This window comes from Chrysochloris asiatica, unplaced genomic scaffold (assembly GCF_000296735.1).
Source record: "Chrysochloris asiatica unplaced genomic scaffold, ChrAsi1.0 scaffold00160, whole genome shotgun sequence".
Lineage (NCBI taxonomy): Eukaryota > Metazoa > Chordata > Mammalia > Afrosoricida > Chrysochloridae > Chrysochloris > Chrysochloris asiatica.
This window is the reverse complement of record NW_006408678.1, coordinates 2,333,337-2,360,110: the sequence shown is the minus strand read 5'-3', so window position 1 is coordinate 2,360,110 and position 26,774 is coordinate 2,333,337. Positions and strand designations below refer to the sequence as shown.

The window sequence follows — 26,774 nt, the reverse complement described above, 5'->3', positions numbered from 1 at the left end:
CCTGTTTCACTCCCAGTGCCTGATCGAGTGTTTATCAATACTTGGTGGGTTGAGGAATAAAATACAACCAACTCTCATCATTGGTGGAAGTTATGTTCTATGACCTCACGGATTTAGCAAATACCAAACCATTGTTCCAGAGGAAATACAGGGTTAGGTTTCTGAAAGTCTCTGATCACAACATTTTCATCAAATGATTAATACATATTCTTGTCTTATGTGTATTTCTGTTTAAAGACACCTTATTTAGTAAGTACTGTGGATTCATTAACATCAAACTCACAACTAAGGGCACTATAATGCATGCCTGAACAAAGCTTATCTAACACGTATATTTTCTCCATAAAGCACATCACAGCCTTCTTGTGCTTACCAACACCAGACAACAATGTGTGGAGGGGGCATTTGAAACAGTGATATTACCAACAAAAATGCAAAAACTATGAGCCATGAAATAGACTGCAAAGAGACACAGGCTGGGTGGGCAGGCTGCCATGTTCTCACAAGCTAAATTCCAACTCCGGAGGACTGCAGGTTGTTCTTTCATTTGAACTTTCTGGAATTACTTTCACTTCAAATATAGAAGATAGTAGAACCTCCTAAGCATGAAAGAATTGCACAGTTCTAGCAACATGGGAATTCAGCTAGCTGGGTATCAGGGAGGTTGGCCTGCCCCAGAGAAAGTAACCCGACCCCAGGAAGGGTCAGTGCAGGCTCCCCAGAAAGGCACTGTGATTATCTTCTCATTGGTCCCTGTCTTGTGTTTTCTCTCCTGTCTCCTCCTGCACAATATGAATAAGGAATTGTCATTTCTCTCTGAGGCAGCTATATTTAACCAGTGGATAACTGTGAGTACCTTTGTTGGAATTTATCATTGGGAATGTATATCATTTTAGAAATTTGGAATATATGTAATAGAAAACTGAAAGTGCAGTGGGTAAGGGTGGAGAAGGGACTGTGGCTCTTGGTGCTGGCCACACTTAACAATCACACCTGGACCACAGTATACAATATCCATCCCTAGGCTTCCTCCCAAGAGATTCTGATTTGGGCCTGGACATCAGTATATTTCAAAAGCTTTCCAGACAATCACAGTTGAAAATGTCAGTCTAGGATAATCTAAGGTGGTCAGCTTTTCAACCAATTCAAGTATGAGATGAGCACCTTCATTCATTACAGAAGTCTTTTTTTTTTTTTTTTTTTAATATAATTCATCATTGCAATTCACCAAGTTAGTTTTGGATGTATGAGATGGCTTCAAAAAGGTCATGGAAAACTGGAATGAAAGAGAATGGAATTTTTCCATGAACTGTTTTGAAGCCCCCTCATATGTTTGCAATCCAGAGTACTTCGTGCTTAGCTGTCAGCTCATCGTGCCCTGGACGGTGTATACTTCACCCCCCAGAAAGAATTCTAACAAAGAATCCATCATCACACTGCCCAGTGATCTGGCTCTCTATCCTCTCGGGATCAATGAACCAAGATGACTGGTTTGGTCAGTCATCGCAGCAAATGGTTTATGATTTCTGAATGGGTACATGACAAAACAGGTCTGATGTGGTCAGCAGCCACTCTAGGTCACCTCCCAGACTTCCATACGGGCCTCTCTGACCACCCACACACACACATAGACAAGAGATGGGACTGAAACTTTTCCCTTGAGCATACCGATTTCCATCTAACCTGATCATGCTTGGTCTTCACCCATAAGCATAAGATTGTCCAGTGGTAAGCAGTAGCCAGCTTGGACTACCTCATGAGAATTGGTGGTACCATTTTATCCCAACTCCATTTTCAGTACCATTGTTTGAGTAACTTAAAATCAGCTGTGGGGGAAATATTTACACTACAGAAATGATCAAGTACTACAAATCAGGGTCTGCTTCTCCTTCCCCCTGAGAGCCAGTTGCTCAACGTTTATCAGCATGTCATTACATCTACCTAGAACCATGTCTAGGCAAAAGTGAAACCTAGATCAAATTCTATTTTAGGCCTCCTAGCTCTCTCCCATGCTGAAATTGTTCACACAATCTTCCCATCATCCTTACACCAACAGTAGCCAAGAATTCCCAACATCTTCTGCACATGCGTATACATGAATACAATTTTATTATGACTGTTCTCTGGTTCTTCATTTAGACTAAAGTGTAAATAACTGTTCACTACTGAAAAGTGTGACTTAATCAGAAAAGGTTACATTTTGACCTGACTCTTATGTTTAAATAAAAATACTAAGTTTCAGGGGGAAATATGAAACATCAGTCAGTGGGTGAGTTGAGGAGGGTGTCTCTAGGATCCTCCCCAAATCCCTGAAATAACATCACACAGGAAACTATCATCTCTACCAGGCTTTATGTCAGTCCTGTCTGACCCTAAAATGGATCAGTTTATTCTTTCCTTCTGTGATTCAGGACGCTTCTCTACGGCCTGTGCTGTCAGCCACCTCAAACCTTACTGTCCTCGTGCCTTCGAAACAAGCTATTCAGAATATGGACTCAGATGATAAAACCTTTTGGTTGTCAAACAGCAATATTCCAGCCCTAATAAAGTAGGTATCATCTATTCTATTCTTCAGGATCTTTTACTGACATCAGTGTGAACATATCTTAAAACACAATGTAGGGAAGCCATGTGGCCCTACAAATCCACAGAAATGAGCATGTTCCAGGACTCCTCTCTCCCCCAGGATAGGAATAGTTAACAGTTAGTGCAACTGACAGCCAACTCTTTGGCAAAGACTGTTCTAAGTGCTGCACATATAACTCAGTTAATCTTCCCTACAACTCTATGAGATTCATATTATAAGAATTCCGTTTGGCAGATGTGAAAAGTAAGGACAGTGTGATTAAGTAACTACCCAAAAGTGCCGTGGCTGATCATTGTTGTTGTTAAGTGCCATTGAGTCTCGGTTCTGATTCATAGCAACCCTGTATAGAGTTTCCAAGGAGTGGCTTGTGAGTTTGAACTGTTGACCTTGCTGTTGAGTGCCTATCCTATAGGGCCACACCAGGATCATTACAGGAGCAGAATTTGAACCTTTCAGTCTAGCTCTGGGGTCCTGGTGTAGTGCTGTAGAATAAGCACTGGACCACAAGGGCAGTTGGAACCACAAGGTTGGCGGTTCAAACTCACCAGCCGCTCCCCAGAAATCCTACAGAGGGTCTCTCTATAAGTCAGAACGGACTCAATGGCACTTAGAAACAACAAGAAATCAGCCCAGAGCTTGTGCTCTGTGGTCCCCAGTGTTCCTCCCTCTTGCATTGATGTTTGATTACACCCTTTGTGGACTGTTGTTTTAGATACCATATGCTCCTGGGCACATACAGTGTGGCAGATATGCAGACTCTGTCGTCTTCTGACATGCTGGCAACATCTTTGCAGGGCAACTTTCTCCGCCTGGCAAAAGTGGCTGGGGTAAGAATGCTTTGTAGTTGGTCTTCGTCATTGAAATATGTCACATGTGTTCATATTATATTTCTAAAATGTTTGTGCTATGAACATCTCCACACATGAGCAAAATATAAAATAAAATAGTATACTAAAGCTTCCCATAGGCATCCCCAACTTCAGGATTATAAATATAAATTGATAGACACACATCTCTTGAACAGTGACCCTCAGCTCCTAGGCTCCTTCTGACAGATCACAGACTGATCCAGAAAGACAGAGCTCTCATTTTTCCTGAATGAAGGATTTGCAATTTCACACCTTTCATTTTTATGTAGCGTTAACTAAGAGCTGGTAACTGGTAACCTACTAATTCAATCGTAGATAACTGAGGTATTATATTAAGTTTGGGCCAGACAGCCAGAATCTTTTTGTGGCACCTCTCTTGTGTGCCAGGCACTGATGGAGACTCTGGAGACTGAGGAGGGAACAGGAAGGACCAAGCCCTGAGGAAACTCACGTTCTGGTGTTATTTCCATGTGTCAAGAGCTTGGATTTGATCTCCACCAAGAAGTTCTCCTCCACATAGCACTAGCTTTTGATGGAGAAAATGGAGATGATACTGGAAAATGGGCAGTCTCCATCTGTAGAGCACGGTCCACAATGTGAGAGAATTCATACTCTAAAGCCTTTCTGTCTTCCTGCTGGAGTGGCACTGTAGGATTGGCACTGGACTGTGAAACAAGGTCAGCAGTTCAAATCCACCAGCCATTCCTCAGAAACCCTACATAGGGTCGCTATGAGTCATAACCAACTCAGTGGCACTTAACAACAACAACCTACCAGTGTGAGCACTGAGAAAGAGTCTATGTCTGCCACTACCAGTTGCTGTGGATTTGATTCCAACTCACGGCAGCCCCGTGTGGGTCAGAGCAGAACTGTATCCCATAGAGATTTCAATCACTTGTTTTCAGAAGCAAGTCACCAGGGCTGTCTTCCAAGGCATCCAACTGTTGAGTTAGCAGCCTCGCATGCTAACCATTCTCACTTCCCAGGGACTTCTGGATCTGTGCTAGTATCGTCTAAAAACATATGAGTATGTGCTTCCACAGAGCAGTTCTTTTATGGAGCAGAAAACAGCTACATCCAGTCCCATAGATTTTTACATCTTAAAAGGATGATCCCAGCATACTAAACATACATCAGACATTGGAGTCATTTTGCATCAGTGTTTTAAATCATTGATTCTTTTAGCTAGCATGTTCCATTCTCTTAGCAACTGCACACTCACTCTAAACAAGAATATCCCAGGCTGTATATACTCAAAGATACTTCAATGATGGCCCCTGATCCAGAGAAGCTCACCTTCAACGACACATTTTTAATGACTGAATTCCTTTTGTGGTACAAATGTCTCCCTTGAACCACAAGGTGGACTTGTGAGCTGCTCAGGGTAAGGTAAGTCCCCTTCTCCACTCCCAGGGTTCCTAGTAGGAACTTCAGCTAAAAGGCAGTGGTGGGGAAGAGGGCAGGGGAGCAGAGAAGGTGGAGGCCAGTTCCTGAAATGTTGGTTGTTGAATTGATAAGTAGGTTGGTTTCTACTTAGCTCTCTCATCATGTAATTAAAAAATTTTTTTAACTGGCTGGATTCCAACCAAGAAAGTCAATTACTGTCTATAGTGTTTTTCAACCTGTAAGGTCAATTTAGTGAGCCTCAACCAGCATTTTTTATGGAGTAGAATGGAACAGAATAGAATCAAAATGCTCAGAGTGCCATTTGCATTGTAGGGAAAAGACTCATTTCAGCTACTATATAGGGGGTAGGGCGTCACAATGCATTTCTCACTGCGGGCCATGGTCCAAAAAGTGTGAAGATTGCTGATGCTCAAAAAGTGGGAACCTAGAAATAATTTCAGTCCCTGGGAGTACTGTAAAGAGACTCCCTTTCTCACTGGTTTACATTTCCAGAATATCACCATTGAAGGTGCTTCCATCGTCGATGGTGACAACGCAGCCACAAATGGAGTACTCCACGTCATCAACAAGGTACACGATCCCAGCAGCCTACATGTGTAGCATCTATCTCTTCTCTCTTCTGTCCTTCCCTAGGGGGAAATGGGAGACTTGAACTTTACATAAAAGTGAGCTGTGTTGTGTTTTGTTACTTTTATTTTAAATCTGTTTAGAGACTCTATTCGTTCAATTAGACTCAGTTATCATTTGCACAGCCTATATGCTACAAAATGAAACCCTGGTGGCTCTGTGAGTTAAGTATTGTGCTGCTAACCTCAAGATTGAGGGTTTAAACCCACCTGCCACTCTGTGGAAGAAAGATGAGGCTGTCTGCCTTTGTAAAGATTTAGTCTTAGATACCCTAAGGAGGGGAGTTCCAGTGTGGCGCTATGGGTTAATGAGCTGGACTGCAAAGTCGGTTGGAACCACAAGATAAGCAGTTCAAGCTCACCAGCTATTCCTAGGAAACCCTGTACACGGTGGCTATGGGTTAGAATTGACACAATAGCACTTAACAACAACAACAACAACCCTAAGGAGCAATTCTCCATCCTCTCGAGTGGCTATGAGTTAAAATTCAGTCGATGATAGTGGGTATATTCTACAAAAGGAATCCTAGGGACACAGTGGTTAAGTGCTTGGTGGCCAGCTGAAAGGTTGGTAGTTCAAAGTCATCAGTTAGCTGCTCTGCAGAAGAAAGATGGGACCATTTGCTTCCATAAAGAGTCCAGCCTTGGAAGTCCTGTGGGGCGACTGTCCTTGAATGCCACTATGAATTTGTAATTGACCTGATGACCACAGGTTTTATACGCTATTAAAGGTTCTATATTATAGAGTCCTGGTGTGGTGCTGTGGGTTAATGCACCAGACTGTAAAGCCATTTGAACTGCAAGGTCGGCAGTTCAAGCTCACCAGCTACTCCTTAGAAACCCTATACAGGGTGGCTATGGGTCAGAATCGACTCAACGGCACTGAACAACAACAAAGGCCCTATTTTATATAGTCCTGGTGTGGTGTTATGGGTTAATACACCAAACTGCAAAGCCATTTGAACTGCAAGGTTGGTGGTTCAAACTTACCAGCTGCTCCTCAGAAATCCTATACAGGGTTGCTATGGGTCGGAATTGACTCAACAGCGCTTAACAACAACAACAACAAAGGCTCTATACTAAATGTGGTCACATGTATGAGAAGGCTTCACAAAGTTAAAGAGAACATTCCATTACCTTTCAATTCGATATTTCCATGAATTTTTTGAAGCTCCCTCATGATTGTTTCTCTTATTTATGGAAACATCTTAAAAGATACATTAGGATCCTTGCTAGTCTTGAAAAGTACTTATGTACAGATAAGGTATAAGCAAGAACTAGAGGAGAAGCAAATGGTTAATGATCACAGTCCACATCTTTCTCTTCATTACTGTATCTAAAAAAGAGGGTTGAAGAACATCCCAGGGGGAAAAAATGGAAAAGACAGAAAAAAGCATTGTAAGAATTCTATTTTCTTCTAAGACCAAATTCCATAGTATTCAAAGGTATGAAGTAGGGGAAAGAGGATTAGGGGAAAATGGAGTTTAAAATTACTCTATAATTTTCTGTTTGCTATATTAAGATCTTCATTTAAAATTAAAATCAGAATTAGGGTATATTGGGAACATCTGGAAGGTGAAGGATTGTAAAAAAAACAATTAACCAATTGCATTTTAACTAAAATTATTCTCACTCTGTACTTTCTAACTACTCACCTTTTTTATTTTAAGCTAAAGAAAAGGTCAATTTTCTCACTTCTGACAACAATGGGCTATTTACCAGACTCTGGGTGCATTCTTTTGCAAAGGCCTTGTCATCATCCTTTATTGTCAAGATACATTAAGAAACACAACATTTTGGGGCAAATGATTCATCATCCATGAGCAACTTTGCTAGTTTTATGACTTCATGGAATATAAAGTAATATTACTTGTTAAAGGTATTTTTCTTCTCTGATCCTGACTTCCAAAGTACTACAAAATCCTTAAATAAAATACATCACCTCTCCTTCTCACTTACAGTTTGTGATGGGCACAAATATATTTGTTAATATGGCACCTCAACCCATCTCCTACATGGAATATTATTACCAGAGTAGCTAGTTCAAGTCCCACCTCTTCTCTGGAGCCTACCCTGACCCCCATAGTTCATATCACTTATCCAACATGTCAAATGAATAAGTTCTGCAGTCAGATAGAGTCTGGGTTCAAGCACTTAGCTAACATCTCTGAGCATCATTTTTCTTCCCATTAGGATTAAATGATTCCACTCATCTCCATGTCTATTGCCTTGTTTGTTGCTGTTGTGCAGTGCTATCAAGTCAGTTCCAACCCATAACGACCATGTAGAAGGTTTCAGAGGAGCAGCTGGTGAGCTTGAACTGGCAACCTTGCAGTTCAAACGGCTTTGCAGTTTGACGCATTAACCCACAGTGCCACACCAGGTCTGCTATTGCCTTGTTGTTGTTGTTGTTAAGTGCCGTTGAGTCGGTTCCGACCCATAGCGACCCTATACAGGGTTTCCAAGGGTGTAAATCTTTACGGGAGTAGAAAGCCTTATCTTTCTCCCGCAGAGCAGCTGGTAGTTTCAAACTGCTGACCTTAAGGTTCGCAGCCCGATTCGTAACCACTACGCTACCAGAGCTCCTTGCCTTGTAGGGCCTCACAAAAAAAAAAAAAAAAAATGTTGGGTCCCTTTTCCTTCTTCTTCCTCTGGAATCCCATAGGATTGTTTTGTATGTACTTCAGTTGGTATAACTATGTTCCCTTATAATATTAGGAGCTCTGGTAGCTCCTTGTATTATAAGAGAGCATATGTAGTGGTTATGAGTTGGACTGTTAATCTCAAGATCAGCAGTTCAAAACTACCAGTGGTTCCGCGAGAGAAAGATGAGACTTTCTGCTCCCATAAAGATTTACAGCCTTAGAAATCCCATAAGGGTGGCTATGAGTCAGAACTGACTCCACGGCATATAACCACCACCGCCGCCACCACTGAGTCAATTCTGGCCCATAGTGACCCTGTATAGGGATTCCAAGAATTGCTATGAGTCGGAACTGAGTCCACAGCACACTACCACCACCGCCACTACCCCCACTTGAAAATAGGACTTTATTTTCAAATACAGACAGCAGACTAAATTTGGCCCATGGGCTGAAGTTTGCTGACCTCTAATGACCGTCAGCCCCTTGAAAGCAGATCCAGACCTTAATCATATTTCTATATCCCCTGTTTGCCCTGTAATGGTGTTGCTGTGTGCTGTTGAATTGACCCAACTCACAGGACAGAGTAGGACTGCCCTCACAGGGTTTTCTAGGCTGTAACCTTATGGGAGCAGATTGCCACATCTTTTCCCCATCAGAGTGACCCCATTAGCCACCAACCTTGAACCACCATTGTATCACCAGGAGTCAATAAATGTTGGTTGAGGACTGATTGAATTAGAAAAACATATCAGTTTTGGATTCTTCAATCTAAGAAGATTCTCTGTAGAATGAGAAGATGGAAACAGTTAGGTTGTCCAGAAGGTTAATTACACCCTAACCCCACTGCCATGCAGTTGATTCTGATTCCTAATGACCTTGTAGGATCGAGCAGAACTGCTCCATAGTGTTTCCAAGGCTGCAAAGCTTTACAAGAGCAGCCTGCTTCATCTTTCTTGGGATGAGCGACTGGTGGGTTCAAACCACCAAGCTTTCAGTTGAGCAGCCCAGTGCTTAACCCACAGCGCCACCAAGGTTCCTTCAGTTAACCATGCAGGGCTTGAAAACTCATCTGCCTATATGGATCAGACAGGTGATCAGAATAAGTGAGAGGAGCTAGTAAAAGGCATTAAGGAGGAGTGGGGACTACAGCTACACACTCTGTGTTGCCTGCAGGAATACAGACTGATGTTTTTAAGCAGAACTCAGAAAACTAGGTTTTTAGATGACATTTTTCTACTTTTATGCTTACTTGTTTGGTGTGAATCAAGCAAAACCTTTTGCAAGCCAGATCTAAGCTGCAGCCTGTGGGATTTCAGTTAGATTTATAGGGCCTTTCCTGAACCCTAGTGGCACAGTGGCTATAGTGCTAGTTGCTAACCAAAGATAAGCATGTCAAACCTACCAGCCACTATACAGGGGAGAGAAATGTGGCCTTCTTCTTTCATAGAGATTACGGCCTTGGAAGCCCCACTGTTCTACTCAGTCCTGTAGGGTTGCTATGAAGAGACATCAATCCAACAGCAGTGGAGGGTTTTGTATTCTTTTTCTCCAACAGTGCAGAGAAGTGACAGTTGGAATAGGTTACCGCAGGGGAACCATAAAGTCTTTTCTGTAAGGTGAGATTTTTCTCAATCGGGGACTTCCCAGCTAGACATAAAAATGAACTAATGTATCAGAGCTCAACCAGAAGTAAAAAGAAGAGGAAAAAACAAAAAAAGTACTCTCATAGAATTTGATGAACTTGATCTACACCTATGGAAGCAGTAGCTCAAAAGAGGAAACAAGTCCTAACAGCAAGAATCATTCCCACCCCCTCCACACACAGAGTAGACAGGGATGGGCAACTTGGACATTGGCTACCCAAAATGGGGGGTGGAGGGCTACAAAGGCAAGAAGTGACTGGCTTACAAGTTTTCAAGAGGGAACCTAGATCCAGAGGGCCTGGAGGAAGGTAGAATCTCCAGTGCATAGTATTCAATCTGAACAGGCGGAGCTGATGCAATGAAATGCAGACGGGTCTCTTGTGATACAATAGTGAATAATTGTTATCAGGACTGATTGTGAGGGTTGGAAATGTAAAGGTGGACGTTTTATAGCAAAGAGGGGAGTGATTAACTTTTCAGTCTAGGAGCGGAGGTCCCTAGGACCATCAAGGGAGAAGAGCAGAGAGCGGGACCCTACCCAGAGAAGCAGTGATGCCTGAAATGGAGCCAGAGATGATGATGTGGAGCGATAGAGCAGCTGGAGACTTTAGATCCAGAGAGGGAGAGCGACTGTGTGCTGAAGACATGGGGGCACGGGAGGAAGGATTGCATGGAGGAGATTGTAACCATGGCAATGAGATGACATACGATAGAATGAATGTAAAACCAATGTTCTCCCATGTAAACTATCACATAATTCACAATAAAACATTTTTTTTTTTTAAATGAACTAATGACAACTTCCAGGACCTTCCAGCCTTGTCAAACAGCACCCAAGAATGCTTTTAGCTTGTGTGTAAACTTTAAACCATCTTCAATGTCAATTCTTTTGACCATTTATAGAGATTAACGGGATGTTTGGATGTTTGTGTGCATTGACAAGCAGCAAGTCCTACAGAAATGTGCTCACAGAATTCTTGGGCTTCCTTTGCCAGGTTCTGATTCCACAAAGAAGCCTAACTGGCTCCTTACCAAACCTGCTCACCCGACTGGACCAGATGCCCGACTATTCCATCTTCCGCAGCTACATCATTGTAAGTACCATGTTCTCTGCAGGACCAGCTTGCTCAGGTGACCTGGGAGTGGAGAGCCCCTCACACACTCTTGTCTCTCTCCATCACAGCACTATAACCTGGCTAGTACAATCGAGGCAGCCGATGCTTACACAGTGTTTGCTCCCAACAACAACGCCATCGAGAGGTACATCAGGGAGAAGAAGGCTGCCACTCTAGTAGGTATTGGGGACGCTAATCAGGGAACTTGTTTTCTAAGAATGCAAGCATTCAACATTGTCAAGCCATCTGTTAAATACCGTTTCACTCTTTTCTCAAGACTTGCTCATTAAACACTTCACACAAACACATATGTTGTTGTTCAGTGCCATTGAGTTGGTTCTGACTCATAGCGACCCTGTATAGGGTTTCCAAATAACAGCTGGTGGGTTTGAACCTCCAACCTTTCAGTTAGCAGTCCAATGCTTATCCTACAGCTCCATACTAGGAGTCTCAAACCCATGCGTTGTTGTTATTGTTAAATGTTATCGAGTTAGTTCCGACTGATAGCAGTCCTGTATAGGATTTTGCCAGGGACCAGCCTCGTCAAATTATTAGGGGGTTCTCGCAGGGGGATGTGGAGTCAGCGAAAAACACACACACATAGACAGAGTTGATGGGTTGTGAGTCTTAGGCAGATGATGATGACTTCTCTTTATTTAGGCAGATGACTTCTCTGTATTACTCAAAAGTTTTTTTTCTTCTTATATACTCTATATAACCAATTACAATTTAACTAAATATTACATTCTTTGTGTTCAACAAACATTCAGGTTAGAACAAAAAAGAAACATCAGAACACTCCCTTAATTCTTATCCTATCCTGTTCCTTTGCATCCCCTAATTATCCTGATAACATTGGGTTTATTTCCGTAACTCTTTTTGTTCTTCGCTAATCCTCCCAAGAATGGCAAATCAACTTTTAAGTAAACTTCTATATTTTAACTTGCATTTTTACTCTCATCTAAAGATTTACAGCCTCAGAAACCCTGTTCAGGGTCGCTATGGGTCGGAACCGACTCGAGGGAACAACTCAACGGCACTTAACAACAACAACCACTTCTTATAGCTTCATTAATCACAATCCATAATCACAACAGTATTTTTACCATGACTATTGTACATGTCGGTTATTTATAATAGATTTAAGAATAAGAATATAAAAGTATCTAAAGTTTCATAGTCAAAAACAAAGCAGCAATTCCCTTATACTAATAATTTCCCAAAACCTCTTAGTTAAATTTCTACCCACATTTCTATGTGTTCCCACAGCTCTTCATTGGCTCATTGCTATCTTCTGGTGCCGCAATGTCTCTTGCTCTATTGTAAGATTGTTTCTTTCAGGTTCCTTAGTGTCTACTAAGCAGGATATAATCTTAAACTTGAAAAGCTTTTACCTGATGTGGTTTTTCCTAATGGTGAGACTTATTGTTGATGTAAAAAGCAACTATTATAACTTTACATGATTAAAATTTAGTGTGAGAGTGTCTAAATGTAATCTTAATTTTTACTATGATTATAGCTAATTATCAATTGAATATATAGAAAATTATTAAAGAACTTCTTATAATAAGATCAAAATTGAGCCATGCACAAAAGGTAAAAACAAGAACTGCAAGGCTGCAGCATGAGGTTCCCCTCGGGGCTTTGCCATCCGAGGAGACACTCAGTGTCGCTTTGCTAAACAATGAGCTTTTCATGTTTAGGGTCTCTTGCCGTTCCATTCCTTGATGGCATGGCTTCTGCCAGGATTTCCAAGGAACAGCTGGTAGGTTTGAACCACCAACCTGTGGTTCACAGTCCCATGCTTCTTCCACAGTGCCACACCAGCAGTTTCAAACACATACATTGTTGTTGTTGTTAGTGTCATTGAGTCGGTTCCAACTGATAGCAATCCTCTATAGAGTTTCCAAGGAACAGCTGGTAAATTTGAACCACCAACCTTGTGGTTCACAGTTCAGTGCTTATCCACACTAGAAGAGACTCCCTAATACATGCTGATCTTATGCCAGAGCTGCACAATTGAGAACTCACACTTGGTTCCACATGCACATGTCCCAGGAATCTGGTATGATCTTCATATTGCTCTCATGTTAAAACAGGTTCCAGCAGAACTCACAGATTAAGACACATTAGGAGAAAAAATACCTAGTGACCAACTACCTCCTCTCCCTCCCTGGCTTCTCCCTGGTCCCAGGCATCTGAGTCATCAGAAGCAGGGACTTAGGAGGAGTAAAGCTTCTCTGTCTTCTTCTTTTCTCTCTCTCTGTCGTTCCTGATTCCAGATATCCAGGGGTAAACAGCCAAACTTTATCAAAGGGTTTTGTAAAATAATAAATAGCCTCAGTCTTGTCAGTTTCTGGCTCAGAATTCAGCAAGTCCCCAGTTATTGAAGGACTAAATCCAAACTGCCCCTCCCCCAGCATTTAAGGCTGCAGTATCACTGACTCTATAAACTGGCACCAGAAGGGCACCAAGGCTGCCCCCCCAACATGAGAGCTGTATTGTATGACCACCATATTATTTTCACTTATATCTTTATATATTGTTGTTGTTGTTAAGTGTCATTGAGTCAGTTCCAACTCATAGAGACTCTATGCAGGGTTTCCAAGGAGCAGCTGCTCAGTTTGAAGCACTGGCCTTGCGGTCCAAACCAACTTTACAGTCCAGCATATTAACCCACAGTGCCACACCAGGACTCCATATCTTTACACAAGGGTGGCTAAAATGAAGATGCTAATGAGATAAGAGCTGGTAATTAGAGTGCCTCCCTCTAAGCTACCCTTGAGCTCAGCACTATTTCCCACCTGGTCTCCAGTTTCGGCAGAAACCATGTGATCTAACCAGAGTGGTTATCTCACAGATCCTGAACACACCAAAGACATTTCTCAATTAGTGCCTTTGTTCAAATGAAAATAAAAACCTAGTTGTTTTCAAGTCAACTCCAGCTCACGGTGACCCCACATGTGTCAGAGTAGAACTGTGCTCCATAGGGTTTCCCCCATATGATTCCACGCCCTGCCCTGTTTCATGAAATGCAATGTTGGTTTCACCAGGTTTGAACTTGAGGAACAGGAAGTGGCAGTGGTTCAGAAGAGACACTAAGAGGGCAGAAAAGTATTGATCTGACATGGTTGGAATGGGGAAAAAGGGGGAATAATGTTAAGATGCTTGGCTGTCTTTTGAATCTTGGTTTTCCTTGCATTATATTATAAAATAGACACTAGAGGGGGAGAGAAAGGAATAGCCAGAAACATCACCATAGAAAACTTGTAAGTCCGTCTTCTGCCTATAACCGATTAGAATACGTAAAATGGGGCTACAACGTGCCTAGTGAAGGAGGCTGCATTATGTTAAGACCATAGGTGGCAGCCTGAACCCCATCCAGATCTCCAGAGATGGGAAAAGTATTGATGTGACTGGTGGTGTCATATTATGGCATTGCACTTTCTGGGACTTTTTGTTGTTGTTGTTATGTGCCATGGAGTCTGTTCCAACTCATAGCAACCCTGTGTAGGGTTGCCGAGGCTGGGAGAAGAGAGCTTCATCTTATTCTCGAGGAACAGCTGGTAGTTTCAAACTGCTGACCCTGAGGTTAGCACCCCGATTCATAAGCACTAATGCTTACTCTGTCTCCTGGACACTTCCTTGAGCTGTTTGGAGATGCCACACATCATCTATGACCTCTGACTTGTTCTTTGACCTTACGTGAAAGTACTCTATGCCTACAGTCACTTATTTCTTCCTCAAACCTGAAGAATCCAGAGTTCATATCCATTATTTCCTCTGGAAAAGTCTGTCCACCCTTCTAGTCAGCCATCTTGGATAACACCCACAGCACCAGTGCGCTCAGCTGTGGCATACAGCTGATCCTCAGGAGGCACACACATGCTCTTGTCCACACTAACTTCCGGGATGCAGGCCTACCCCAGTGCGCAACAACTTTCCTCACTCTGAGACCAAACAACTTGCCAGTCATCTGCGAATTACAAGATTTGACACACTTGAATCAAACCCAAGTCCACATTTCACCCAATCTGCAAGGTACACAGACCAAATTCTTGAAAACGTCCCATTGAGCCTCCTCCTCTCGTGACCCTTGAGATGAAAGGCAGGCTGGGGTATAGGACCTCTCTATTCATCCTCAATTCTATAAAAATCAATTAATAATAAATAGTCTTTATATTCTCCTTCCAAACTCTCATACCCTTAGTGTGAGACTTAGAGTCATCTAACAAGTTTTTGACAATTCTGCTTAGAAAATGTGTAAATTCTCCCAGGTGATCTGTTTCAAAAATTATTTTGGCATTTGATATCTGTTGTGTCCTGGTGTCTCAAGCAAAGCTTCTAGTTCAATAAATGCCTGGTATTTTGGCCAAACCTGTTACATGACTGGCTGACTTTCAGTTTGGTGTTTTGTCCAGAATGAGGATGTTGTCAAGTACCACGTGGTCCTGGAAGAGAAACTCCTGAAGAATGACCTGCACAACGGCATGCACCGGGAGACTCTGCTTGGTTTCTCCCACCTCCTTGGCTTCTCTATCCACAAGGACCAGGTACACTTGCTTTCTTTAAACCCCACTCCTCTAAAACAGTGAGAGTCTTTGCTTCCACATTATCCAGCACAATTGCTGTGCTGGGATAATCTCACCACTGCTTCCTAAGCCTTATACAAAAGAGGCTGCTTTACCATAAAGTGGTGACCAAACTACATTGTCAAGTCCCATTCATCTTCCCTGTTGACAGCCTTCACATAATCAGAGTAACCTTATGAAATTTAAGGTATTGAAATCCTAGCAGTCAGTGGTATGATAAATCCAACACAGTCCGCATGACATCTCTAAGAGGGAAGGAAGCCTGAAATGACCAACTACACTCCCAAGAAGAGGGAATTCAGGGCCTAAGGAACCTAATGACATACAAAGGACTGAGCAGCCAAGTGAATTAATATTACTATCATCAAATTTCACTGATCGTAGAGATTGCAGTCTTAGGGCCAACTTACCACTAGACCTGTGTCATCCAGTATTGCTTTGGCATACCTATATCTTTATGTGTTGAGAATTCATGCAAAAAAAAAAAAATTAGACTCCATTTTTAATGTATTTTAAATGTAACTGTGTTCAGATTATTGCGTACTAGTAACTTTAAGAAAATCATTTAAAATACATTTTCTTCTTTTCTACAGGAATGGCAATTTTATTATTGATGCCTTTCATTTTGTTTTCATTTTATCTGTCTTTTATTTCATCATATGGAGATGCATAGTTGAATCATTTTCAGTACTGCCAAGTTCATTTTCTATTTGCTTGAAAATTCTTGGGTGTAGGTCAATAATTATACTTATAATAAAGGCTTTGTTTTATTGGTACTCATTTACTTTCTCTTTAAAAAATGGAGGGAGGTGTAGAAATTTTTTCTACAGGAATAGACTTAAATTTAAATCAAAATTTTAAGGCAGTCCATAATTCTCTGGGTGATTCAGATTTTTTTTAATGTCAAATCAGCAGTTTTACAGCATCAAAAGTTCTGCTATCGTATTTTAAAAAGCTCATCATCTTGAAAGTCTGGAAAATTTATATTATAATCACCATATGACACCACCAATAAAGTGTGTGTCTATTTTCCAAATGCACACAGACCCTGGAACATCTTTATGGAGCTCAGTCATAACTTACCCCAATATCCAAGTGGAAATACATGTGACTCCAAGTAAACACTAGGGACTGCCTAGTGTTTACTACAATATTACATACACTGTTGTTGGTACGTGCTGTTGAGTCAGTTCTGTTGCACGCTGTTGTTGTTAGGTGCCATCTAGTCGGTACCAACTCATAGTGACTCTATGTACACCAGAACGAAACACAGCCTGGTCCTGGGACAACCTCACAATCATTGCTACACCTGAGCCAATCGCTTCTGCCATTGTGCCAATCCATCTCACTGGGGATCTTCCTCTTTTTTTCTAATTCTCCACTTTACCTAACACAATATCCTTTCTCCAGGGACTAGTCCCTCCTGATACTATGTCCAAAATATGAGTGACGAAGGCCATCCTGGCTTCCAAGGAGCATTCTGGCTGTACTTCTTCCAACACAGATTCATTTGTTCATTTGGCAGTCCGTGATACTTTTAATATTCTCCTCCAACAACATAACTCAAATGCATCAATTCTTCTACAGTCTCCTTTATTCACTGTGCAACTTTCACATGCATCTGAGGTTATTGGAAATACCATGGCTTGGGTCAGGCGCACCTTAGTCCTCAAACTGACATCTTTGCTTCTCAACATTTTAAAGAGGTCTTGTGCAACAGATTTGCCTAATGCAATACATCATTTGATTTCTTGACTGCTGCTTCCATAAGTATTGATGGTTGATCTGAACAAAATGAAGTTTTTGAAAACCTCAATCTTTTCTCCATTTATATGTATGTTGTTTATTGGTCCAGTGGTGAGGATTTTTGTTTTCTTGACATTGAGATGCAACCCATACCAAAGACCGTGGTCTTTGATCTTCATCAGTAAGTGTTTAAGTCCTCTTGGCTTTCAGCAAACAAGGTTGTGTCATCTGCACATCGCAGATTGTTAATGAGTCTTCTTTCTATCCTGATGCCACATTTTTCTTTATATAATCCAGCTTCTTGGATTATTTGCTCAGCATACAGATTGAATTAAAATGATGAAAGAATGCAACCCTGGCACACACCTTTCCTAATTTTAAATCATTCAGTGTTGCATTGATCTGGTTAAAAAAAAAAAAAAAAAAAAAAAAAAAACTGCCTCTTGGTCTATCTATGTACAAGTTCCTCATGAGCAAAATTAAGTGTTCCGGAATACTCATAATTCTTCTCAGTGTTGTCCATAGCTTGTCATGATGCACACAATCAAAAAAAGCCTTTACGTAGTCAATATAGCTCAAGTAAACATCTTTCTGGTATTCTCTACTTTCAGCCAAGATCCATCTGATGTCAGCAATGATATCCCTTATTCCACATCCTCTTCTGAATCTGGCTTGAACCTCTGGAAGTTCTCTGTCAGTTTATGTTTGCAGCCATCTTTGCACTATCTCTATCTACTAAAACTTCACTTGTGTAGGATATCAGTGATACTGTCCAATAATTTCTACATTCCATTGGATCATGTCTCTGGAATGGGCACAAATATGGATCTCTTCCAGTCAGTTAGCTAGGTAATCGTCTTCCAAATTTCTTGGCTTACATGAGTGAGTGCCTCCAGTGCCATATCAGTTTGTTGAAAGATTTCAATTGGCACTCCATCAATTCCCATGCCTTCAATGTACCTTGGACTTCTCCCTTCAGGATCCTTGGATCTTGATTATATGCCCCCTCTAGAAATGGTTGAACATCGACCATTTCTTTTTGGTACAGTGACTCACTGTATTTCTTCTGTCTTCTTTTGATGCTTTCTGCATCACTCAATATTTTGCCCATAGAATCCTTCAATATCTTAACTTGAGGCTTGAATTTTTTCTTCAGTTTACTCAGCTTGAGAATTGATGAGAATGTTCTTCCCTTTTGGTTTTCTAACTTCAGGTCTTTGCACATTTTGTTATAATATTTGACTTTGTCTTCTCCAGCTGGCCTTTGAAAAATTCTGTTCGGCTCACATATCTCCTCACTTACTCCATTTGCTTTAGCATCTGTGCACTGGAGAGCAAGATTCAGAGTCTCTTTTCACATTAGAGTCACTTGAATCTTGTTGCAGTGGAGTATGTTGGGGCTGTTATTTTTAAATGTTTAGCTCTTACTGGATACTAACATTGTATCTGCTTAGTACAATAGCTTGCCCCAACACTCCCAACCTCAGCAGTGCTAGATCAACAGAGCCCAACTTTTCAAAGAAATGCTTCTCCCAGTTATATTAAGGAATGAATTAATGGGTTCATTATTTTGCATTAATTTCTCATAAGGTATTCCTGCCTTAAAAAATCAAAACAAAACAAATTACAACTCAAAACTAAAATGTGAGTTGGCAGAATTTTGATACTGACATAGACCCCATATTAGACTCTTACTGACTTACTAGGGGAAGGTAGAACCAAACGTACCATGCATTCCAACAGAGCCCTGAGGGAAACACAGGGTAATGGAGACTCCGTACTGGGAAATCATGTCACACTGTCTTGATCACAGAGATTTTACAAACTCTAATGCTAGTTATTTTATTCTTATATAACTGTCAGGTAGCTTTTCTAAGGACTGCTTTCAAATTAACCACAGAGTAGAGACATTCTAAAAAGGTAATGAGATTCATTCTCCATGTCTTGGTTTGGGGAAATATTATCACCACTGGGACCCCAGTTTACAGCACAACTCAGCATGTTCATGGGACCACCTTTCCAATAGGCATTAAGATAATGATCATGATTCAAGAGAAACCTTAGAGATAACTACAACCGCCATCTTTATACTAAAGAAAAAAATTGAAGCTCCAAAAGGAGAAGCAACTAGCCCAAGGTTACATAGTTAGATGGTGGCAACGGCATTCATTAGGCTGTTTTCATGTTGGTATCCTCCAATCCCCATCTTCCCAGCCCCTTAAAATCATTATAATAAAAATTCACATTTAATCCTCTTGTTCACAGATCTATGTAAATGAGGTTCACATAAACTACACCAATGCAGCCACTGACAAGGGAGTGATCCATGGCTTGGAGAAAGTTCTGGAAATTCAGAAAAATAGATGTGATACTAATGACACTACAATTGTTCAAGTAAGTTACAACCAAGGTCAATGATGTAGCTAAATAATGTTGGATTGCTTTTTATTATTTTTTAAATTAAAAAAATAACTGAATCAGTATCTTTCATGTGCTAAAGAGCATACCAGTCTGTGGCTCTACAAAGACATTTATGACATGAAACCTACCCTCCATGTTGTTGTTGTTGTCATATGACAACAACATTGAGTCAGTTCTAACTCATAGGGACCCTTTAGAGGGTTTTCAAGGAGCTGCTGGTAGACTTGAACCACCAACCTTATGGTTAGCAGCCCAGTGCTTATCCTACAGCACCACCATGCAATAGGTTGTATCTTGAGTGCCTGGGAAAGGCTACCTGGAGGGTTGTGTTGAGCAGGATTCTGAAGCAAGACCTGTCACATGAGGTAATTGGACCATATCTTGTACAGGCATAGCAAGCAGAATATGGTGAACCAATGGAAGGCATCAGTCTCCTAGGAGGAAATATGGAAATTGATTACTTCAGTGAAATATAGGATGCACTAATGAAGGCTTTTAACTCCAGTGAAAAGGGATGGCTTTGGATCTTTCAGTAATGACAAGCACTGATGTTTACTGAGCAGTTATTATATGCTAAGGGACACAGAGGAATCATGCTTCACCCAGCTGGAGGACTACAACATGGCTCCCTAGGGTGTTACTAAAGGAGAAGTAGGGATAGACCAAGTAAAGAAGAAAGGAATGTTCTACGCAGAGGAAGCACATAAAAATGTGGGGGTCCAACTGATACATACTATGGGTCCTTCATGGAGTTGGGCATTTTGCCTTTCTTGCTGAACTCCAAGAGGGGCTATCTGCTCCCTCCTCTTTCTTGGGACATGGCTAAAGGGGAATTATAGATGCATATCTTGATCACTCTCTTCTACCCCCATCTCAGTAAAATAAACCTCTTTCTTTGTACAAAAAGAAAATTCTGAAAAAGTTAGAGGAAGCATGATGGGTGTTGCCATCAGCTGGGCAAAGAGACACTGATGGGTCTCAGACCCTACGGCACATAACAACAACAACAACAACAAGATAAAGTGGAAGGAGCTCTGCATAGTGGTTATGAGTCAGGCTGCTAGCTTCAAGGTCAGCAGTTGAAAACTACCAGTTGTTCCACAGGAGAAAGATGAGGCTTTCTGCTCCCATAAATATTTATAGCCTCAGAAACCCTATACAGGGTCGCCATGAGTTGGAACCAACTCAACAGCATACCACCACGAAGATAAAGTGAAGTCCTTGTGTGGTGCTGTAGGATAAGTACTAGACTGCTAACCACAAGTTCAGCAGTTCAAACCCACCAACCACTCCTCAGAAACCCTATGTAGGGTTCTAACTCAATGGCATGCAACAACAACAATGATACAGTGAGGCATCCTAGGGTGGTGCTGTAGAATAAGCAGTGGACTGCTAACTGCAAGGTCAGTGGTTCAAACCCTCCAGCCACTGCTTAGAACCCTATATAGGGTCAGTATGATTCAGAACGAACTCGACAGTCCTTAATAGCAACAAGATAAAGTGATATGTTTGTGGTCAAGAGAATAACCTGCAAAGTATCCCTAGACTCCAATATGACTTTTCATTCCAGTGAAATCATAGTACAACACAGCCATATGATAACTACTGACAGGCACTGGGAACTCTTTAGTACCAGGCATTTTACAGGTGTTAACTCATGTCATTCTCACACCGTATGAAGTAGTTACATTTTACAGATTGGAAAAAATGAGGCATAGAGACTTCACAGCCAGCCTGGCCCCAGAACCAGAACTCTAAAGAGGCTACTTTTCAGCCCAAAAAACTCACTGCCATCAAGACCATTCCAACTTACAGTAACCCCATAAGGCAGAGTCCTGGTGTGGCGCTGTGGGTTAGTGTGCTGGACTGCAAAGTCAGTTTGAACCACAAAGTTGATGGTTCAATTTCACCAGCTGTTCTTCAGAAACCCTCGACAGGGTCGCTATGGGTCAGAATCAATTCGATGGCACTTAACAACAATAGGGCAGAGTAGACCTGCTCCTTAGGGTTTCTAAGACTGTGAATCTTTATGGGAACAGATAGCCTCATCTTTCAGTCTCAGAGCAGCTGGTAGATTTGAACCACTAGCCTTGTAGTCAGTAGCTCAGCATTTAGCCCACTGCATCACCAGGGCTTTTCTATTGTCCAGTAGGTACCAAATTAAGACCGAGACATATTAGCTTTCTCCTATTTTAGAAACAAGTTGCACTTAAGAGTTTCTATCATTCTTTTGTGCTCCTTTGTCTTGTAATAGTATCTCTGTGGGCTGTCTTCACCCAGCACCCCTCAATTGAACCATGCACTCCTTCAGGCTGGGTACCATATGTAACACATCTTCATAGTCTGAATCTGGCCCAAGTCAATAAATAGCAGATTTCAGTCAATAAGTATAGTCGTTCAGGGACTGAGGATTTAAACAAGATAAGAACTCTACACTGTATAAAGGGCTATTAGGCTCCGAAGAGTATTATGGAGAAAAACGATGCTCAAACATCCAAGACCTGAAATCTATGGTAGGTGAAGTGCTTGCCTCAAAGACCATGAAAGAGGTTGACCAGATTGTCTTCCCCAATATCTTTCCAATTTTCAGTTTCACATCCTAAATCTTTTAGCTGCAAGATCTGGAAACTACCAACAGCCTCATTTTGTACTGAAATGAAATCAATTTCACTGTTGATTTGTCTTCTTTGCCTCTGTTTACCAAGGGCAAGTGTGGGAAGTGTTCCCAGGCACCAATCTGCCCATTTGGAACTAAACCACTCGTAAGTATTTTGTCCACTTTGATCAAAGTTTTCAGATCCAAGGGAGATCCAATTTAGAAAATGAATCTTAAGCATACCTCATTTTTACTATCCCAATCCCTTTATTTGGTCTTAATGTAATTGTAACTTGTTATATTGTATAAATCTTTGAATACAGTCTTGAACACTTTCTGTCATTGTTGTTGTTACTATTGTTTTTATGTACCAAAGCAAAATTTACTGAATAAATCAATAAAAACCTGGCTCATAACAACCAGTGCACATAGCAGAAATGGGTTTTTCACTTTCTACATCTTTCATATCCTTATAGTCAGTGAGGACAGCAGCAAGAGGTCTTTATCAGAGAAGATAAACTCCATATTCCAAACCATATTCAGCTTGAATGAATTCTCCCTGACTGATTTGTTCTTAGAATTGAAGTTACAACCAACTTCCTCTAAGGAAACAGATTGTAGCCATGAGTGAAATCGACCCATCTTTTTAAGTAATTCTTGATCTATTTTCTTATAGCTATTTATTACAAATGCAAATCCTAATAATAATGCTCCCACCACTATAAAGGATAAATATTCCTGCCCATCCCATAGTAATTTAGCACAAGACTAAATGCTGATTTACACTTGAAATTTAATCATGTATATTATATGTCTTGGTAAGCAGTCTTTTTAATAATTTCCTGAACAAATCAATCAATAAATAAAAAACAAGTTTCAAGTCAATCAATGTACACCTCGGGAAGGAACTTTTTACTGGGTTTACTCTTTGATTCGGCTTAGCTTACATTAGTCTTCTAGAGAAAAGTTGTTCTTATAGAGTGGTGCTCTTGGATAAGCACTGGACTGCTAGCCACAAGGTTGGTAGTTTAAACCCACCAGCTATTATTCCTTGGAGACCCTATGCAGGGTTTCTATGAGTCAGAACCAACTTGATGGCACTTGACAATAACCAAACAAGTTGCCATCAAGTCAATTTCAACTCATGGTGACACCAGGTGTCAGAGTAGAGCTGTGTTCCGGACACTTCTCAATGGCTGACTTTCCAGAAGTACTTACAAGACTTTGCTTTTGAGGCATCATGGGTGGGTGCAAACCATCCACCTTTCTGTAAGTAGCCCAGCACTTAACCATTTGCACACGCAGGGACTCCAGGACCACCTTTGTTGTTATTGTTGTTAAGTGTCGTGGAGTCAGTTCTGACTCAAAGCCACCCTATATACAGTTTCTGAGGAGCAACTCGTGAGCTTGAACCATAAGGTATAATTATTTGGATTTTTCCAGGTGGGTTTAAACCACTGACTTTACTGTTAGCCGTCCAGTGTTTATGCTGCAGTGCTTATCCTGACAATTAACATTGTGTTTTGATTTCTTTCTGGAAAAGAAGTACCAGAAAGCTGTCACTCTCCATAGAACAACCTTTTCCTTGGAGACACAGTAGCACATCACCCACCAACTTGCTTTTAAAAAATTGAAAAAAAAAATATATGTTTTTATCTTAACCAACAAAACTGATATAATCATTACTGTTTCATAGGGTGATGAGATTAAGAGATGTATCTATACCCTTTATTTCTTGGGAAAGCGATCGCCGTTCATTGGGTGCCAGCCAAAATGTGTAAAAACTGTAATTGTGAGTATAATGATTTAATAATCCTCCTAATTACTGCAGCAGTACTGCAAGATGTAATCATGTGTTATATTTTCCAAACGCCTTTGCCTGTGTTTATTCTGCCTCCTTCTCTCCCTCCTGGTGATCTTCATTAGCACACAAAGTCATAGTGGCAGTCAGAAAACTCAGAACTGGGTACAAGCAACAGGAACATTTATTTGCATGAGGAAGAAATTGGTGGGTTGAACTGTTGTAAAGAGTTAAGAAAAGATTTTCCTGTTACATGAACATTCTATAGTGGTTACAGGGCAGCCAGGGCAAGAGGCAGAAGGGAAAAAATAATAAAGTGAATAGAGGTAGATATTACCAGCCATTCCACAGGAGAAAGATGAGGCTTTCTGCACCCAGGCTCAGAAACCCTATGCAGGGTCGCTGTGAGTAGGAACCGACTCCACAGCATGTAATCACATTACAAATCAGGCTGCTAATCTCACAGTCAGGAGTTCGAAACTACCAGCTGTTCCCTGGGAGAAAGATGAGGCTTTCTGTTGCCATAAAGATTTACAGCCTCGGAAACCCTGTACAGGCTCACTGAGTCAGAACCGACTCCACAGCACATAACTACAACAACGACAACAACCACTGTTAACTGATGGCACGTGGAGTGGATTGCAATCATCGTAATGCCACCAAGTGTGTGATTTGTTGACTGTAGGGCTGATGATCTGTTCTATAAACCTTCACTTAATTCACAGTAAAAAGTTTTTTAAAAAAAGAAAAGAAATAGGGGGGCTTGAGACGCTAAGAGAACTTCCTGTCTTCATAAGAGGGCAGTACTGGGAGCATGCTTGTTGTTGTGAAGTGCCGTTGAGTCGGTTCCAACCCATAGCGACCCTGTATAGGGTTTTTGAGGAGCAGCTGGTGAGCTTGAATCGCTGACCTTGCAGTTCAAACCGACTTTGCAGTCCAGTGCATTAACCCACAACGCCACACCAGGACTCAATAGGTATTCTTGGGTGGTTGAGTGCCATCAAGCAAGCTCTGACTCATGGAGCCCCTCTATAGGGTTTCCAAGGAGCAGCTGGTGAGCTTGAACCACCAACCTTGCAGTTCAAACAGCTTTGCAGTCTGGTACATTAAGCAAGAGATAGAAAGTGGTCAAATCTCTAAGGAAAAAGTCAAGAAGCTGGTGGCTCTGTTCCATGACTTCAGGCTCCTCAGGAAAGGGCTTTCTTTATAACTTCTTGTCCTGGGTCCCTCACCCATGCCTACCATTCCACCATGTGGCACTGTAGGATATGCACTGAACTGCTAACCATAAGGTCAGTGGTTCAAACCCACAAGATGCTCCTCAGAAACCCTCTACAGAGTTGCTGTGAGTCAGAACCAATGTGACAGCACTTAATAACAGTAACAATCGTGGTGTTGGCAAAGAATATTGAATAATTTCATGGACTGTCAGAAAACAAACAGATCTGTCTTTAAAGAAGTACAGCCTTAGTAGCAAGGGTGGCGAGACTTTGTCTCACATACTTTGGACATGTTATCAGGAGGGAGCAGTTCCTGGAGAAGGACATCCTGCTTGGTAAAGTAGAGAATCAGCAATAAAGAGAAAGTTCCTCAGTGAGATGGATTGACATAGAGACTGCAACAGTGAGCTCAGCACAGTAACAACTCTGAAGATGGCACAGGACCAGGCAGTGTTTCCTTCTGTTGGACTCAGTGTTGCTATGAGTCAGAGCTGACTTGAGGGCACCTAACAACAACATCCTGCTAGAAGCCAGATCCATTAGCTTCTGAGCTGCAAAGTTTGGGACTGCAGGAGACTGTGTTTTAATGCACTCAGGAATAAGGTTAGGCCCAAACCAAGCACATCATCCAGGACATCTCTGACTCATTCCTAACACGCCAAGGTGTCCCCTGCAGAGGTGACTACTAGATGAAACAACACAGGACACTGAGGGGCCCAAGGGTGGGAATAGGACGGGTTCCTTGGTCCCCTGCTTTTCCAGCATTATCCATTTAGTTTGTTTCTGCTGCCTCTCTATTCTGTTACTTACCTTTGTCCTTTCCCTCTTTCCTACCCTCCAGCAGAAGCCTCAGTCCAGTCTATAGCACCCCTGGAAATGGTTTAGCCTCCCCCAGCCCCCAGGAGTCTCCCACCACCCCACCATGTGGGATCACAGACCAGGACACACACTGAGTCACAGAAGCAGGGCTTCTACACAGAGGTGGACAAAAACATCACGGAGGTGTGTAAATCACACTCTATGCTTCCATTTCAGACAAGAGAATGCTGTGCAGGCTTCTTCGGTCCCCAGTGCCAAGTCTGCCCAGGGACAGCCGGGAACGTCTGCTTTGGAAATGGAATCTGCTTGGATGGAGTGAATGGCACAGGAATATGTGAATGTGGAGAGGGCTTCAATGGGACGGCCTGTGAGACCTGCACCGAGGGCAAATATGGGATCCACTGTGACCAAGGTGGGTACCTTCCTCCCCATGCCAGTCAGGCTCCTGAGTGCTGGAAACCAACTGGAAAATACAAGAAAAGAGGTGTTGGACATGTACTCTCCAGGCAGGCTGGATTCCAACCTGTTCTCTATCACCTTGATGGAACTGGGGGTTAGCTGTTGGGCTGCAGATTACAAGGTTGGTGGTTCAAACCCACCAGCCACTCAACGGGAGACTGATGAGGCTGTCTGCTTCCATAAAAATTTACATCGTTAGAAACCTTAGGGACAGTTCTACTCTAGCTT

At 41.7% G+C, this 26,774-nt stretch overlaps 1 protein-coding gene across 1 annotated transcript in view; it reads left to right on the top strand.

The window, feature by feature from the left end:
- Nucleotides 1–26,774, top strand: part of STAB2 (stabilin 2) — a 241,210-nt gene that overhangs the window by 109,358 nt on the left and 105,078 nt on the right. Inside the window, 11 exon segments of the mRNA XM_006871122.1 lie at nucleotides 801–848; nucleotides 2,412–2,548; nucleotides 3,300–3,414; nucleotides 5,356–5,433; nucleotides 10,773–10,871; nucleotides 10,961–11,068; nucleotides 15,314–15,445; nucleotides 19,496–19,624; nucleotides 22,357–22,413; nucleotides 23,944–24,039; nucleotides 26,304–26,499. Of these exon segments, the coding sequence (XP_006871184.1) occupies nucleotides 801–848; nucleotides 2,412–2,548; nucleotides 3,300–3,414; nucleotides 5,356–5,433; nucleotides 10,773–10,871; nucleotides 10,961–11,068; nucleotides 15,314–15,445; nucleotides 19,496–19,624; nucleotides 22,357–22,413; nucleotides 23,944–24,039; nucleotides 26,304–26,499 (1,195 nt within the window).